General features: G+C 44.2%; 1 protein-coding gene across 1 annotated transcript; it reads left to right on the forward strand.

Annotated features, from left to right (window-relative positions):
• Positions 1 to 9,267: 9,267 nt before the first annotated feature.
• Positions 9,268 to 11,582, forward strand: LOC115393416 (somatostatin receptor type 2-like). Its single transcript, XM_030098399.1, has 3 exons — positions 9,268 to 9,898; positions 10,093 to 10,418; positions 11,104 to 11,582. The coding sequence occupies exons 1-3, from the start codon at positions 9,511 to 9,513 to the stop codon at positions 11,533 to 11,535; spliced, it is 1,146 nt and encodes a 381-aa protein (XP_029954259.1). The 5' UTR covers positions 9,268 to 9,510; the 3' UTR covers positions 11,536 to 11,582.
• Positions 11,583 to 17,601: the final 6,019 nt, after the last annotated feature.

A 17,601-nucleotide genomic window follows, 5' to 3' on the forward strand; every position in this document is an offset into this window, starting at 1 on the left:
TCTGTTATTGTTTAATTCAGGTCTGAAAAGTAATATAGTTTCACCTTCATTTTTTCCTTTGGTGATTCATTGTTTTTCTACACTAAAACAAAAATAAAGAAGAAAATCTATCTAACTGACCCCAGACTGCAAGTGTTGAAAAACAGCAATAAATGAATAATGAAATCATTAAAAAATAAACCAGAGATTCTAAAAAAAAAGTGTGAAAGGACTAAAAAAACTTAATGACATGAAAACACTAAATATTGGAATAATACATTAAAAAAAAGTTCAAATAACTACATAGAAAATAATTAATAAATACTGAAGTGTTGAAGTGACCAGGAAGACACAAGACAAGCTCCAAGCTAATCCAAATGTGGACAAATTGACACAAATCAAATTCAATGCATCTGCCTACGCACTGTAAAGAGACGTGAGTCATCTCCAAAGAGATCCAGAAGACTCTACAAGAGTTTCCAAACAAACTACTGCAAGAGGCAAAAATGCAAGAGGTCTCGTAAAAGACACAAAGTCGCTACAAGAAAGTCAGAAAAGCAAATAATCACAGCAAAATAAGAACAGAGAAATGTATTCCAACTATACTTTTAGACAGGAAAATATAAATAGAACACAATTAGAGAGAGATGAGAATATACAACATGCAGATGCTTGGCAACAAGACAAACACCTCGGCTCAAAAGAAACGCGAAACAGACCTAATATATTACCAAGACATGCAAAGCAACCAACAGAAAATGCTTATTTACATCAAACAGACTCAAACTACAACAACTGGAAAGCCCCCCCCCCCCAAAAAAAAAGACAAAACATAAGGTCAGAGTCCTTAGGGTCGATGAGCTCGGCCTGTCCTGACCTCCTGTAACACCAATCCAGCCTGAACTGAAAGGTTACTGTCATTTAAATATTTATGGAAAAGAAAAAACAGTCCAGAAAGAATTCGCAGCAGCAACACCCTTGAAAATCTGTGTCCCTGAGACAGCAGAAAACTGAAAAACCTTCCTCAGCCAGGAGAACATTTGAAGCTCGTCAACCTCCGTGACCTGCTATGTTATCGTTTGCATCCATGGCGGATGATCCGACGGGGGCGCGGCGCCTCGGCACCGGTGGCGCCGCATTAAGCGTGTGTGATGTCAAGTGCTGTGGCACCGGGAGGCGAGGCCACGAGCCGCAGACGGGGAATGCTAATTTTATCTCGGAATAAGCACGGAGTCAAGGGTCGTCGGTTTGCGGCGGCGGCGAATTGGAAATGCGTTTGTGTGCTTAGCAGGGATGGAAATACACCAGGAACTGCCGGCCTGTTTGAGGCAGAGCCCAGTGTGACACGTTTCTCCAGCTGCTTCGCTCGTTCCACTGACAACATGTAGAAACAGCCAAAACAACACAGCGGCAGCAGAAACAGCAGCAGCTGGCGTCGCTTTGTCAGAGTCCATCTTGGATCCGTTGGATGGGATTTGACAGAGCAGAACTGAGACTGAGTGAGCGTTCAGTGGGCTTTGTTTGTCGCTGTGTGGTGGAGGACAGGTGGATTCTCTGATCTGCATATTCAAGGACGACAGCAAGAAAGGATGGGAAACGATCATCACCAGTGGACCTCAAACTGGGCTTAACCTTGACTTTGGCGTGTTTTTTCCAGCACCGAAAGCCCAGAATAATCAAGATCACATAATAGTCGAACACCCACAGCAATATTACATGAAAAATGCTCAATATAAGAGCGACGAAAATAACGGAAAAGAAATATCACGAATGCAAAAGTCACGACACGAGTGCAGAAGCTGACAAAATGAATGCAAAGCGACATTATCAATGCGAAAGACCATGTCAGCATTGCTGAAGCCGATATCCCAAATGTAAAAGCCATGAGACTGAGGTCCTGTTTACACGGAGCAAAAATGGAGATATTTCAATATTTACACATAAGCAAACTTTGAAGAGACGAAAAATTATTATATCTAAAAACTCTGGAGATTTCGAGTGTAGATTTGTGTGTGTGCGTGTGTGTGCGTGTGTGTGTGTGTGTGTGTGTGTGTGTGTGTGTGTGTGTGTGTGTTCAAGGCCCAATCCATTTCTCTTTCTAGCCCCCCCCCCCTTACCCCTACCCCTTTGAAACGGAGTGCTAAGAGGTAGGGCCGAAAGTAAACCCCTCTGAATTGGGACACCCCTTCGAGAATCACGTAAGTCATCAGTCGTCGCCGCTGCCGATGACGTAGGCCGATGCGACAATTGTTTGCCAAAGAAGAATGTTTTTCTTACATTTTAAAACTTTATTAATTGCCAAAATACATTTATGAACTTCTTTCGTTGCGGACGCCGCCATCTTGCCGATCTTGACAGGCTTTCTGGGAAATCTGTCATCCAGTGGTGGCCGGTCGCAAGGGGCGCTTGTTTTGTCCGCCTACACCGTGACTTGCGGGCAGGGTTAGTTCACTTCCGTATTGGCAGGAGCGCTCGTTTCCCACCAGCGCATTCCAGGCGGGCAGCGTTGAAGAAACCAGTTTATTGAAAATAATCGTCCATCTGTTGTGTTTGGAATGCGCCTGGAATGCGTGGGTGTGGAAACGAGCGCTCCCGCCAGTGCGGAAGTGAACTAACCCCGCCCGCCAGTCGCGGTGTAGGCTGACAGAACAAGCGCCCCTCGCCATCGGCCGCCACTGGATCATACCCCTCCATTTGGAGTGTGCCTCTCGAGAATCTCCTTTTGGAGGGGTGAATAGCCCTCCTTCTTGGCTCTACCCCTACAACAAAATTGGGACACCCCTACCCCTCCACGTGAACGTGCAAAACAAGGGGTAGGGCCAAGGGGGAGGGTTAAGGGGTGAAATGGGATTCAGCGTAAGAACAGTGTCGATACGTGCCTGCTCTTTGACATGAATCCTGTTCCATACTCGCTCATATCAATCCAAATAAAGGACCCTTGCTGCGTCGTTGCTAAAGGAACAGGCAGTAATTTGTACCATTCATGCTTCTCGTTACACCGCCACCTACAGGCATGGCATGTTCATAATAGCCCTTGCTGCAGGCAGGTTTGTGTAAATAAACTTAGCTTTTTTTAAGTGAAGCGGGAAATATTCCTTTCAGACGAGGCCATTGTTTCTTTTTGTCCATTTAATCGCAAGTGTGCAGAAAAACCATTTACTCCGGCCGTGGTGCTCATGCACAGTAGCAACATTTAGTTTTGAAGCCAGTCGAGTGTTTTCTGTGAGCAGGACAGTCTGTGGGTGTTGGAACTGAGAAGCAGAATTGATTAAGTTTTTTTTTTTTTTTTTTTTTTTTAATGAAGGCTGTATTGATGATCCCACACACACCAAAAAGTTGAACTTGCTTCAAAAGTGTGATCTGAAGCAAATTAAACAACTGTTACAGGAATTTGCGGAGTGTTGGTGAACCTTGTTGACAGACGGTGGCATGACCCGATGAGCCACATCGTCACTGACGTCAGCTGCCTGGTGCATGTGTGCGATCTGCACCCGGACCTTCACCGTGGAAAGAAGGCAGGTCAAGACACGGGATGATGATTTGAACAATGTTAGACAAGAATTCCTGGAATCTGGAGCAAAAGGGGAACCTGAACAGTGTTGGTCTTAATGTTTTGGCTGATGGCAATCATTCACGATTTGCCAAGTTGTATGAGTTGTATGAGAAAGTTAAATTAAATTAAGGTGCTACACCCATGATTCCCAGCGACCCTGACCGAAAGGCTGCACATTACAGCAAAATTCAGAATGCTGAAGAACCAACCCATTCTCAGAACCCTAGAAAAGACGGAGCCTTTAAAATAACCACTTCCTCCTCTAGTCTTATTATCAAACTCTGGGAAACAGATTAGTGTTAATGCTGGGAAGAATAAACACAGAAAATTCTAATTAAAAAGCCAATTGTTTTTTGTTTTTGTTTTTAACTACTTCAGCCCCGCCGGTGTTTTCTGGTGTAGAATTCCTGCTTGTTGACACAGAAAGATGAACTCATGGAGGTAACTCACTGACCTCGGAGCACAGCAAACACGCACCTGAACCAACAACCCTCTGACTTGACGGGGATCTCTGCTTAAACCAAAGGCACAAAAATAACCTCAACTCCTTGCATTGTGCTTCCTCCTCTGAGGAGCTTCGAAACCTCCCAATATTTTGGCCAGAAGCAGGCCTATTAATCTTTGATATCTCAACAGCTGGCAGCAATAATAGCTGCACTTCTCTGTTGCTATGTTAAGAGAAGCGGCTGAACGTTTTCTCATGCAGCTCTCGGCTGAGAGAGGTCAGGGGGAAGATGCCCGCCATCTGCAACCGGCCTGAAAACCTCCTCTTTGTATAAAGGCCGACGAGCGGCTGCAGGATCGGCTCAGTCCTCCAGATCCGAGTGCCATCACTGCTGGGCTCCAGCGGCCGTCATCTGCACATGCAACGCCTGGATAGCACTCCAAATAATTGCTGTGAGGGAAAAGAAAAAGATGAATTTGGAGAGACTGACTGTTTTCCAAAGCCACTTATTGCCACCTTGCTAAAATCAACATAAATAAATATATTTATATCCAGAGAGCTAAGGGGAGTGGATACAGATCCACTGGATGCTTCAGGTAAGTTCCACCTTTAACATTTATATTTTCTTCTAATGAAGCCTTCTGGTGCAAAATGCAGTGAAATGCAATTCAGCACACATAAAATGTCAAATGATGAAATTCACAGTGTGTTTTAAGCTCATGTTGAGATTGCAAACAACAGCATTGAGAAGGCTGAGTTTGGTGCTGAAGCCAATTATTTCAAACCTGGTGAGGCTCAGGTCAAAATGCATGCTTTAAAAAAAAAATAAAAATTTTTTTTACTGTGCACAGTTTATCCAAGTTTTAGACGTAAGGCAGTAGAAAGTTGTGCAAACACAACATGGGAAATGTAGAGTCACTAATATTTAAAATCATGTCTAGTTTTGTACTTTCTGTATCATATTTCTATTTTATGCAACGCAATATGTTTTCTTCACAATGTTGCATGAAGCTATAGTGCTCAGGGAAAACCCACACAAGCACAGGGAGAACATGCAAGCTCCTCAAAGAATGCGCCCCCCCTGAGGGGAGGGGGGGGGGGGGTCTACCACAGCAGCCTGGAAGTGAGAGAGGCTTTAGAGAATGTTTCCAGGTATTTTTTATTATTATTTTATAATTGTACTCATACTTGCATAAATGACTGAAACTGAAAACTTGATCAAACTGAGTTAACATGTATTTTTTTATGTGCATTGTTGTAGACAAGAACTCCTGTTTTAACAGAGAAAAATCCACATTTTGTATTTACATTTGTTCCACAATATTCATCATTTTGATATAATTTATTATTTGGGGAATGTGCTTTAAATGTAGGTGTTTTAGAAAGGTCGTTTAGATATTTTGCATCCAATTATTAAATAACTTTCTAATACCATGAAAAATAGCATTATTAGTTGGTGGATTTGGAGATATGGCCTATTTTAGTTCTGTTTTGACAATAGGACTTTTGCCAGTAAATGATAACTATTCAAGCCACGTAACGTAATTAAACAATAAGCTGTCGCTTTATACCCCAAAACCAATTTACAATAAGAACACAAACAAACAAAATAACAATAAAGAGGCCAAAACAGCGACTCTCACTTTGATCAGTTTTTAACATGATATGTATTATTCTATTACTTCTCACAAACTAACTAATGTGTCTTGTGGTTTCATTATAAAAACAAACAGCACCAACTCGTGGCCCGGCATGCTCACTGCATCGTTTTTTGGTATGTTTGCCTGTCAGTGTCAAAGGTCATTTTTGTTTCTGCAACCCCGAAACACTACTTTTCACTTGAAACATAATGTAAACGGAGGTTTTAGTTTCAAGTAAAGAAAGGCTTTCAAAGGATGGGCAGGTGGGATATCAACTGGCCGGAAAGGGTTTGGAGGATCTTTATTAAAGAATAGAATTTTATCTTATTATTTTAAAAATTATTTTATTTTATTATTTTAAAAATTACATAACAGCTCCTGTCCTGTCATGAGTCAATACCCAAGTGGAATGACGCTCTCTCTCTCTCTCTCTCTCTCTCTCTCTCTCTCTCTCTCTCTCTCTCTCTCTCTCTCTCTCTCTCTCATGCCAAGACTTTCCCGTCGGACGCGCACGCCGGCTTTTTTTTTTCCCCTTTTTTTTTTGCGTCTCCTTCTCCTCTTATCAAACAGCGTCTGCGGAAACTTCCTCCTGCAGACGCGGAATAAATTACTCGCACCTCCGGGGAGGAATGACCTGAGAGATGTAGTGATGGTCACCGGGAGCCGCGGCTGAGGCGGGGAGTTGGCGGGTGAGCGCCGGCGGGGCCGTGCGTAACGCCGCGGGGAGCAGGTGGATGAAAGGAGGGATGCAGCTTCCCAGCGCCTCAGCGCCGCGTCGGAGCGGCTGGACGCTTCTCTCTCTCTCAACACGTCGCCTCTGTGGACGTGATTTAAGGATGGAGTTTTCGTTGTGAGAGTAAGTGAGAGAGTTTCTAGCTTTTTTTTTTTTTTTTTTCTGTCTGTCGGCATTTCTGTGTGGACTTTGGTTTGTGCTTTGTGCGCACTGAAGCCAAACGCGTTCCTTTCACGTTCACGTCTACAGACATCAGGTTATAAGTTTTATTTTATTTCATCCGACATCAATTTGCCCTGCAGGTGAGATTGTGGCGCGTGGCTTTTCAGCTTTTTGCTCCCATAATTCGTGCCAACATGCGCAAAAACGCGCGGTCCTCGGTGTATTGGGTGTCCTACGGCAGGTGCGCAGCGCAGATATGGAGCAGGTGGAGCGGAAACAGCAGGGAATAATATGACTTGTTTGTAGAAATTCGAAGTAATCTAAGTTTTTTTTTAAAGGATTAGTCACGCCAAAGTGTCCTTGAGAGATAAGGTCTAAGCCTGTGGGAGAGTGCGTCCACAGTAGTGTTGTGTGTGTGTGTGAGGCTGCATCCAGCCATCCAGTCATCCAGTCAGGTGTCTGCTGCTGCTGCTTCCCTGGCATCCCCTCATCCACTCACACAGGCACTGCTGACAGCTGCAGCACTCAATTTAGGATTTTCTCCGAAGAAACCCTGTCTGTTCTTGGTGGAAATGCAGCACTGATTTGCAATTACAATAAACTGAAGCACACAGCTGCCACTCATCCAGCCTGTATCTGTGACACGCTCATCCTTTGATTTCCCTCACTCATTCATCCCACAGTGGTTAGTCCTCCACTGATGTCTGCAGCTCAGAATGTTGTGGATTCAATTGTTTCGTTGATTAAATTTGCAAACTTTGCATTTTTTTAATGACATTTCTTCATTTTTCCCATCTTTCATTTGCAATAGTGCATTGCAGATGTTCTCAGATAAACCCAATCTGAAAAAATAGGTTGTATTTAGGGTAATTTATTCATACTTAAGTGCAATTTACAACATTTTCATGGTTAAAATCATGAATTGCTCTTGAGTTCACCAACATTTTTTAGTGGGAAATTCATGTTTTATATCGATATTACTTTTTTTTTTTTTTTTTTTACTAAATAAAGTAAATTGAATACTTACTGGTGACAATGCCACCTAATGTGGTGAAAACGAAGCTAATATGTCCAGTGGATATTGATTTTTTCTCAACTTCATGACTTTCAACTAAATGTAATTTAAGTAATGTAAATTAGCTTACATTTGAGATGGTATGTGTGTGTGTGTGTGTGTGTGGGGGGGGGGGGTATTTGCGTCAAAGTTGTCAAAATTAAATTTTAATGCATCAAATAGAACCACAATGAGACACTTTTTTTATCTGGAGCTTACTTGCAGAGATGATTTTTTTTTTTTTTTAAGGCTGTATGTTGATTGGAGTGGGTGGGGTAATAAGGGTGGAGGGGGCTCCAGGGAAACACAGGCTGGGAGCTTATGATCTCGTACATATTGGACGGTGGGTTTCAGTGTTGGGATCCGATATTCCTCAATGATCGTACAAGCAGGAGCCAGAGGTGGCGATGACCAGCTGGCATCAAGATTCAAAGCGTACATTTAAGATTCAAGCAAACACACTGGACCAGGATGTTATAAAGGACGGAACAATATTATATTCATTCATAATTGAGCTGTATATGTTAAATAAGTGAGCAGCTTTTGAAAGTTGAGTGACAGATGGTGTTTGCTTCAGTCTGTCTGAGCGTCACACAGCCCTGATGGATGGATGTCATGCGGAGCTGCACGGAATCGAACTGCAGTTTTTATTGGTTTAGTCATTTGCAGAATTCATAAAAAGACAAACGCTGATCATAAACACGACTCGTGTTGTCCTTGAAATACTTTCACTCGACCATTTCCGACCAGCTTCTGTCCCTTGACCACGTAAATCAGACAAACAACAAAAAACTGAGCTGGACTGCTGAAGCCAGAGCTCGGTTGTCACCGCAGGGTGGAAGAGAAAAGTGAGCGGTCCTGCTCCCGTGTCAGAGCTGTTTGTCCCCAAGATCAATTGAATAAACATTTGTCTTCAGTAGCGCGTTGCCCTCATCGTTCTGTGGCTCAGGCTTACCCTGCTGAATGCATGTAGAGGTGGGGGAGGAGTATGCGTGAACCTGGACCGCTGCTGCCGGAGGATTCATGATCTCTGCTACCAGTTGAGAAAGTGAAATGGCATGCAGTGTAAGCATGAACAAAATGGGGATTTTGACTGATTTTAATCAGAAAAGTGTACTAAGTAGAATTTCAGCATTGTATTCAACAAGAGATTGAAGTCAGTCCTTCTCAAACCTGGTCTTGCAGCTCTCTTCTGTGGATGCTCTGGATGTCTCCCTCCTCTGGGATTCAAGAAAATGGTTTGTTATCAGGCTTCTGCAGAGCTGCAGTGAGTTTTTTTGAAGCAGGGAAACCTCTAAAGAGTTCAGGGAGGAGGGCACTGCCAGACCGGGTTTGAGAAAGAATCATTGAAGGTATCCTCTTTCTGTTTCCAGTGAGTCGGTGTTTTATACATCTCCTACAATCCCCCTGGACTCAGTTCTCGCTGAGTTGATCATCTGCCTCTACCACCTGTACTACCTTCCCGGTGGGGTATTTTCCATGTTTTTCAGGTTGAAGGTGTGAAAGCAGTTCAGTACAATAACCTTGGGACTGTTGCCATGGATCTCAGAAGACAGTAATTGCTTTTCCAAGGACCAGTTCCTGGTTTCTTGGCCAAACATGCCATGTTCTTACTCTGTTGTCTCTCTGTCTCCATAGAACTGCTGCTTCATGTTTCTGCTGCTGGGATGTGATAATTGGGAGATTCCTTGTTTATGGAAATCCTCAGACAGTCCAATCCCCTGAGACACAAGATCTATACACCTCAAAGTGTCGAGTTCCTCCCTTGATCCTATGTTGTATCATGAAGAAAAGCCCCTGGAGTCCCTTCAACCTGACTTCTATAGATTTGTGTGTCAAGATCAATGTGTTAATTTACCTTCACTGGCCTACTGCTTGACCACTTTGGCCTGATCCTCTTTAACTATTCAATTCCCTCAACTGCCAGTGAAATACTCAGCAGCCATGGCCTTAGATCAGTGGCCCTACCTCCCAGCTTCCCCAAACATCTCCATCCCCGAGCCCCTCTTGTACGACAGCTACATCCAGGGCAACGAGTCCGATCTCGACCCCAACATCACCAAAGCAAGCGAGCCTCACCAGGACAAGACGAGCTCCGTGGTCATCACGTTCATCTACTTCGTGGTGTGCGCGGTGGGACTGTGCGGGAACACCCTGGTCATCTACGTCATCCTGCGCTACGCCAAAATGAAGACGGTGACCAACATCTACATCCTGAACCTGGCGGTGGCGGACGTGCTGTGCATGATGAGCCTGCCGTTCATCGCCCTGCAGCTGGCGCTGGTGCACTGGCCTTTTGGAGAGGCTCTCTGCAGGGTGATCATGACTGTAGGTGAGTCAAACGCGAAGTGGTTTATTGTGGAAACTAAACAATTCTATTTGACATTGAGGACCTTTGATGTTCCTCAAAGAGGAAATTCAACTTGATTCATTATCTTCTGTAATTAAAAAAACAAAAACACAACCTGACTTTCTACTTTTATGCTTTCTCCACCACTTTCCTCCCTCTCCTTTAACCTGCCCTAGACTCTCTGAATCAGTTCACCAGTATCTTCTGTCTGATGGTGATGAGCATCGATCGATACCTGGCTGTGGTCCACCCTATTAAATCCACAAAATGGCGAAAGCCCCGTGTAGCCAAACTCATTAACCTCACGGTATGGGGCGTGTCGCTGTTAGTCATCCTGCCAACTCTGATCTTCAGCGGCTTGAACAAGGTGCCAGTGTGTGGGATCGTGTGGCCGGAGCCCCAGGACGTCTACTACACTGCCTTCATATTCTACACCTTCTTCATTGGATTCTTCCTGCCTCTGGCAGTCATATGCCTGTGCTACCTGCTCATTATAGTCAAGGTGAGATTCTGCTGCTTTAATTATCATCTCACACCGGTAGGTTCAGGCTAAAGCTGGACCGTCTTTTTCTATGAAATTTGCCTGAATGAATATTCTCCTGGTTATCCATCTTGATTAAACATTCAAGATGGGCAAAATATGTGGATATTTGAGTGCATTTTTCTGTTGTTTTTTTTTTTTTTTTACTTTTCCTTTATGCCTGAGCAAAACCAATTTTACTATATAAGGTAAATTCCTGCTAATGCAGAACCAGGTGTATGATAACATCCCCATGGCAGGATTTTAGAACATGGCTTCCTGAGGAGGCCACCACCTTCATCTGTCCACAGCAAAGTATATATGAAGCCTCAACAAGGGAAATCAGTCTAAATACAATAAAATACTGACTTCAGGTGGTTGATTCAGTGGCGGACGGACGGATGGATGGAAGGACTACATGACTGACTGACAAAAAAAAGACTTTTCACTCCTCATAGGTTGATTATATAACTTGTATATGTTTCAGATTTCTCAGTTTTTTCATAAAATTTTTAGATTGGGGTGCAAATATAATTGGTGTGTAAATGTTTGTTATTCAACCTATATTTCTCGATGTTTACATTGTTTACTTAGTATTCTTTTCATAGAACCACAGCAGTGATATTTTCCTCGATCATTCAGTTAATGATAACCTCCTTTCTCGCAGGTGAAGTCATCTGGGATGCGAGTGGGTTCGACCAAGCGTAAGCGTTCGGAGCGGAAGGTGACGCGGATGGTGTCCATCGTGGTGGCGGTGTTTGTCCTCTGCTGGCTGCCCTTCTACGTCTTCAACGTGACCTCGGTCACCAGCTCCATCAACCCCACCTCGGCCGTGAAGAGCACGTTCGACTTCGTCGTCGTGCTCGGCTACGCCAACAGCTGCGCCAACCCCATCCTGTACGCCTTCCTGTCTGACAATTTCAAGAAGAGCTTTCAGAACGTGCTGTGCTTGAAGAAGGTGGCGGGCCTGGACGAGATCGAGCGCAGCGACAGCAGGGCGGACAGGAGCAGGATGGTCAACGAGGCCATGATCATCTCCGCCAACCTGGAGGCGCACAACGCCGCCCTGCTCAACGGGGAGCTGCAGACCAGCATCTGAAGCGTAAAGAGGCGGCGGTAACTCAGCCGGGACGGAGGGAGAGATTGAGCAACGGCGCTTGGAGCTTCCATGCTGATCGGCTGCCAAGCGCCCCGCCGGTGACCCCTGCTGCAAAAGGCAGAGGCGAAAGGATGATGTAACATCGTACGCGGACAGATGAGCAAAGTCTACGTGAAAAATAAACAATTTTAAATGGTTTGCAAAGGTCAGGAAAAGTCCACTGATTGAAGCTAAAATCTCTTTATAATTGGGTTAATGAAGCATTTTAAGCCAGTTAACCCCGAGGCAGAGCGTATACGACATTTATTTTGACTGATTTTCAGCACCATTGAGACGAGCGATGTCAAAACCAAACATTCATAATTGTTGTTTGCGCTTGCCAGCTTGAGGCTTATTATTGAGCCCTTCTGAAGCGGCCCTGACAAAAGCAAAATCAAAACAAGACGCAACATCTGAGAGCGGACTGCTGTGAGCGGAACAAAGAGATAATAGGACGAGTCTACCTTTGGCAGCAAGCCGTCTGAGAGACTTTGGACCCTCCCCACTCCACTCGACAAAGGTTCTTTAAGCTGAAAAAGGTTTGCCATTGATTTCTCTCAGTGTGGAAGTGCTTGGCCAAATATGTCAGTGGCCAGCAGCCAGCGCTACATTGTCCTTGAGTCTTTCAAAGATAGCAATATCCACAATCAGAGATAAATAGCATCCGACTTACATTTAATCAGATGATTAGACAGCATAACAGCAGAGCTCTTGTTTTCACTGATAAGCACAGGATGGTCCTTTTCCTCTGGAGCAGGCACTTTCAAAGGAGAAGCTGCATTGATCCGCAAACTCTCGCATTTAACATCCTGGATTATTGATCGAGTGTGAGAATGGGAAATCATCTGTGCAGATGCTCTATAACCTTGCTCCTTCGAAACAGCTCGACTTTGTATATAGGAAATGTTTTCCGTCAGCCTCTTGGGGAGAGAACCGCACATGGATGGCACAAATCGAAGCAAATTTGTGAGGCGTACCCTGCCACGGCATTGGGTAAATTTGGGTCAGGGATGTGAAACCCACTGTAAGTACTTTATACTGTGTTCTGATTTTATGACAGCTGCCCCCCCTATTGTGCTGGTGTAAAGAGCCAATACATGCTTGTAAAGTTCTGCATCTTGTGTTTTCATCGTGAAGTGCGCGCCTGAGATTCGCATTCGGTTCAGCCGGCGTGCGCTTGAAGAAAGACGGAAATATCACAAAAGGCAGGAACATGTGTCGTGTTGTCAAACGGGGAGGAGGTGAGGAAGTAGGACGTCGAAGTCAGGCTCAGGCACATGAAACCACGGTATGAGTGAAGATACAGCTTTTAAAATCAGAGTGGGCTGCATCAATACAGGAAAGGTAATAACAGCACGGTGTCTGTGCGAGTGGGTAAATGATAGGGAGGCACAGAAAAATACAAAGTAATCAACCTGCATTTGAGAGTCTCTGCAGTTTAGATGAATAAATCAGGAATCTACAAGCTCTAATGCGGTGTGCTTGAGTTCCCAATGACAAAACTCCAGTAGTCAACACCCCGTGTATAGATCAAAAATAAAGATCATTTTTGTCTATCTTTGCTTTCCCTCATATGGTGGATTCCCTCTGGACTTGCTGTTCCATGGTTTTGGAAAAAAAAAATTAATTTATTATACCACTCTTATGTCACCCAGTGTCTGAAACGAAGTCTCCACAGCCTCTGTGTCTGTGATGTTCGCTGGACTGTGGCTTACTTCTGATTGGTCGGCTTCCAGACACACGAGTCCTTGTAATTTCACGCCTGCTTTATCAAAGTGCAGCTAGTCCTTGTCCACATTTAATACTGTAGGCCCTAGCAGTGCCCAAATATAAATATAGTAATTTATCAGATCCAAACACAGCAGCGTTTCACGAGAAGAAACCTTAAGAAGAACTGACCTTCTAACATGGGTTAATCTTAAAAATATTATCTAACTCGGAGAAAAAAAATGCACATTCATACATTGAAAATGAGATGTTTACATCTCCAACGGGGAGCAAATAGGTGTTCAGCATCTAATTTGTCTTTCATGCTTTAGAAGGACTTTCCCACCAAGGTCACTCTTTGTCCAAATGAAAACAGCTTCCTCCCACACACAGAACTGCCATGCTCAATAAAGTCATACACAAAATGTAGATGTTGCCATTGGCCACTGCTGACCCAGTTACGTTGCTGCTATGGATGACCAACGCATCTTTTCTTAGATCGTGATTAATGCAACTATTTTAAATAGAAAATTCTGTAAATGCAATCATGACTCAAAGCTTCTGGACCGAATCCAATGACCTGGAGGCTGAAAACAGTAAGCAGGAAAACGTAGTTCAGCATCAAACTAACTGCATTGCAATAAGATACTAGATTTAAAATTTCCATTTATCGTTATCTGGTCAGGTTTTCTGATGTATCAGTATATGATTGAAAATTTGGAGGACAGAAGGTATACTTGTCAAACTTGTTCATTTGAAACGTGTTCCAATTCAGTGTTGTCATTTTAAATGTTGAAGAGTTCAGTGCCAGGGATCAGGAAGTTTCCTGTATGGGTCAGAGATTTCATCCAAGACAAGATGACCTTTGATGCTTGTTTATTTCCTGTCTGGGAGAAACGATCAATCAGTTGTAGAAGTGAAATAGAAAGTGCCTCATCCTCTCAGCTCAGACCTCAGCAGATGGTCAATTCACCAAATATTGAACTGCAGCTCACAAGGTCATCAATTTAGTAAGCAATTTGAGCTTTTTAGAAAATCCACTCAACATTGGTAGGTTTAGTTTTATTTCCACTTGAACACTGGCTCTGCACTGTGCGTTAGGAGTTTACATTGTTATTTAATTATGTTTCATTTTATGTAGTTTACTTTTAAATCTGTGTGAGGACAACAAACCTTGACCCACACAATATTCTCTCTAAAATGACACTACTCTTTCTTCATGCCAGCAGATTAACATGCTGAAAACTGATGATAAACAGGAAACAAGTGAAAAATATAGTAGAGACTCATTAGCATGTTGGATAAAAGTGTGAATCCACGAACAGCAAATGGTGCAAACATGCACTGCCCCATTAATGAAGCATCAATTACCTCAATAATTTGAACAGAAAATGGAAAACTTATTTGTGACTTTACTCGTTGACATATGCTAACATGAAGATGGCAGCATTTACAATTTGCGTTGCAACAAGCCACCAGAGGGCAATGACTTGTTTACTGGAAATGCAAATGAAAACAGAAAACTTTTGATGCGTTTTGGATGTCCATCTCCAAGTAAACGGGGAAAAAAATTAATATCAAACTTCATTGTCCATATGAATGTCTGTGCACTCATTGTTCATTTTTATCACGTATAGTTTTCTGTTTATGCGGTTTCATTACAAAATCGACCGACAGCGTGAACTCGTAGCTAACTACATTGTTTTGAGCGTTTCTGCCATTACCTCAGTCATCACCTCCAGAAAAATGTGGTCCATATTTATTTACAGTCATGGTTAAAGCTAGGGTTGGCGATCTGAATGAGATACATTTTTTTAAATACTGGTTAAAATGATTTTTATGACCCGATGGGAAGCAATTCATAGCGTGTTTTTAAATTAGTTTGGAAAATATCCGCTGTCTACAGCAGGAGTAAAACGGGAAAAACAACAACCAATAGTCTTGAGGGGACACCTTTTTTTAAACCAATCAAATTCCTTCGCCGTTCGACCTGCCCCCTGCGCGCACATGTCAATGGCGTGCACTGACCCTGGTTCAGTGCGCGCGTAGAAGGATGGAGCGTTGTTGCAGAATGGCGGAGAAGAATGTTTTAGGGGTTTACTTACCGTTGAGTGCGCCATAACTTGGCGTAGTGCAAATAAAGAAAAACGAAAAAAACGAAGCGCTGCGGACAGGTTACGCCAGGAACGCACTGGATGCGGAAGCGCCCCGCGCACAGCGCGTCTCCGCTCCCAACGGGAGCCCCTCCAATGGGGTGGGAGCTGGGCGGAGCCTTGGGGAGATGCTACATTCGTGCTACATGCTAGTTTTCCAAGATTGCCAACCCTAGCTTTAAGCAATGGCATTTAAAAAAATAAATCAATACTTGTGCCAATAATTTAACACACGTAGAAAGCAATGTATGAACAAACACCCCTTTCAAACAACCGTTTGTTATATTTGTATTAGTTTTTAATTTTCCAAAGTAGCTACTGCCTAAACTCAACTATCCGATGGTGCCATTAGCTTTCTAAGTGAGCTTGTGAGTGATGATCTTGCTGAACTAGACGTTAATGTCTTGTCAAAAGCACCCGCTCCAATAACAGTGCTCTAGTGAAAAAAAAAAAAGGCTTCAATAAAAGACCACATTAACCAGAACTTTTTCGACTTTATCACTCCATAAACGCTGACAGACGGACTGATCAACCGCTTCCGTTTCAGCTGTCAGTCTCTCGCTGCACAGCAACTTCTCTCCGACTCCCTGTTGCTGGGAGGTTCGTCAAACAACCACCGAGGCCCGCGCGGCAAGGCGGCCGGCCATATGCTGCGGCTTCACATCGATTCGGTCCCAGTGCATCAGCCGCGTCAGAAGCCATCAATCTGTGCAATCAAAAGAAATGAGGAAGCATGACAGCGCGTGCCCTGAGAGGTTGCTGCTGACAACCGTTATATCAGACCGCACACACGCACACACACACAAACCAGCAGGGTAGAACCGCTCCTGTTTTCATGCGACGCAGAAAGACACAGCGACTGTTGCAGCGACTTCAGCTGATAGTTCCAGGCTCTGTGTAGGAGCGGGTCCATATGATCGTTGCTCACAGTGTGTCACGCAGACGTCAGCTGTTTTTTTATCATTGTCTTAGTAACGCATAAGATGATGAGGGCGATCAGCGCCGCGCGAGGGGAGTCACTGTGACCCACATGGCTGATGCCCACGAGCAGAGAGATCATTTCTGAGTCGCGGCGGAACGCGCCGCGTCTTTCCGTATGCTCCCGTGTTTGCGTTTGTGCCAAAGTGAAGAACGCGTTGCCACGTCACAGTGGAGGTATTTAGCGCCTTCCAGCCCGCAGTGTGGGAGCGCTCCTCTCCTCATCCACAGTTAATTACTTTTGTTCTGCGTGGTTCCATCCTGCCTCCTCCCTCCCCCTGTTGGTGCGTGCACGGCCGACTGAGGAGTAATATGAGCTGACGTGGGTTTTTACACCCACCCAAACTGAGCCGAGTGGAGACGTACTGAACCATGCTGAGAGAACACGCACTTTGCCTATTGTTGCCGCCGCCGGCTGTTTGGACGGGCATAACGGACTCAATGTACTTAATGGGCCATTCTGATGTTTAATAGATGTCGATAAAATACGGTTTGTGCCAAAGTCAGTGGAAATGTAGCGCTAAGAAGACCGCCCAGGAGATGAAGTATCTGCTTTCTTTTTCATTGTGTGAACTCTCTTCAAAATGAGCTTGTTGTGGAGGTGGGGGGAGAAAAATCTGATCTCGTATGTATCGTACGTCCATGAGGGGCATTTATCTGGACTTCTGGCCAGATCCCACCGCTGTATAGTGTACAGATGGGAGGCGGAAGGCGATGAGGAAATTCCTCTGCCTTCCTGCTCTCTCGATCTCCGAGACGTGCGTTTATTTGTGAAGGGCTACAACGTGCACTCTTGAGGATGCACCGTTTAATATAAACTCATATTTATGGTATCCTCTGTTTGTTCTTGCATGGGGGGAAAGGACTCCCGCCATCTGTGTCTCCTCGCCAACCAAAAACCAGAGTTACACACGTTTTACTGGGTGGATACGCTGGACACACTTCTCAGAAAGCGAAGGTGCAGCTTGTACACTTCAGCGTGGCTTCAGACTCATCAGCAAGGGGTACAACTCTGTAGCGTTTCTTTTTTTTTTTTTTTTTTTTAAGGTGAAATCAGCAGGTTGAGCTTAAACCGACGAATTCGGCGAGCTGGTCATACCTTTGTCTCTGGAAGTGTACAGCCGAGGATATGTACTTTTCTGTGCTGTTACTTTGATCTATGTGCCTTGAAAACCTAAATGAAGTCATG

The sequence above is a fragment of the Salarias fasciatus genome, chromosome 8 (assembly GCF_902148845.1).
Source record: "Salarias fasciatus chromosome 8, fSalaFa1.1, whole genome shotgun sequence".
Taxonomy (NCBI): Eukaryota; Metazoa; Chordata; class Actinopteri; order Blenniiformes; family Blenniidae; genus Salarias; species Salarias fasciatus.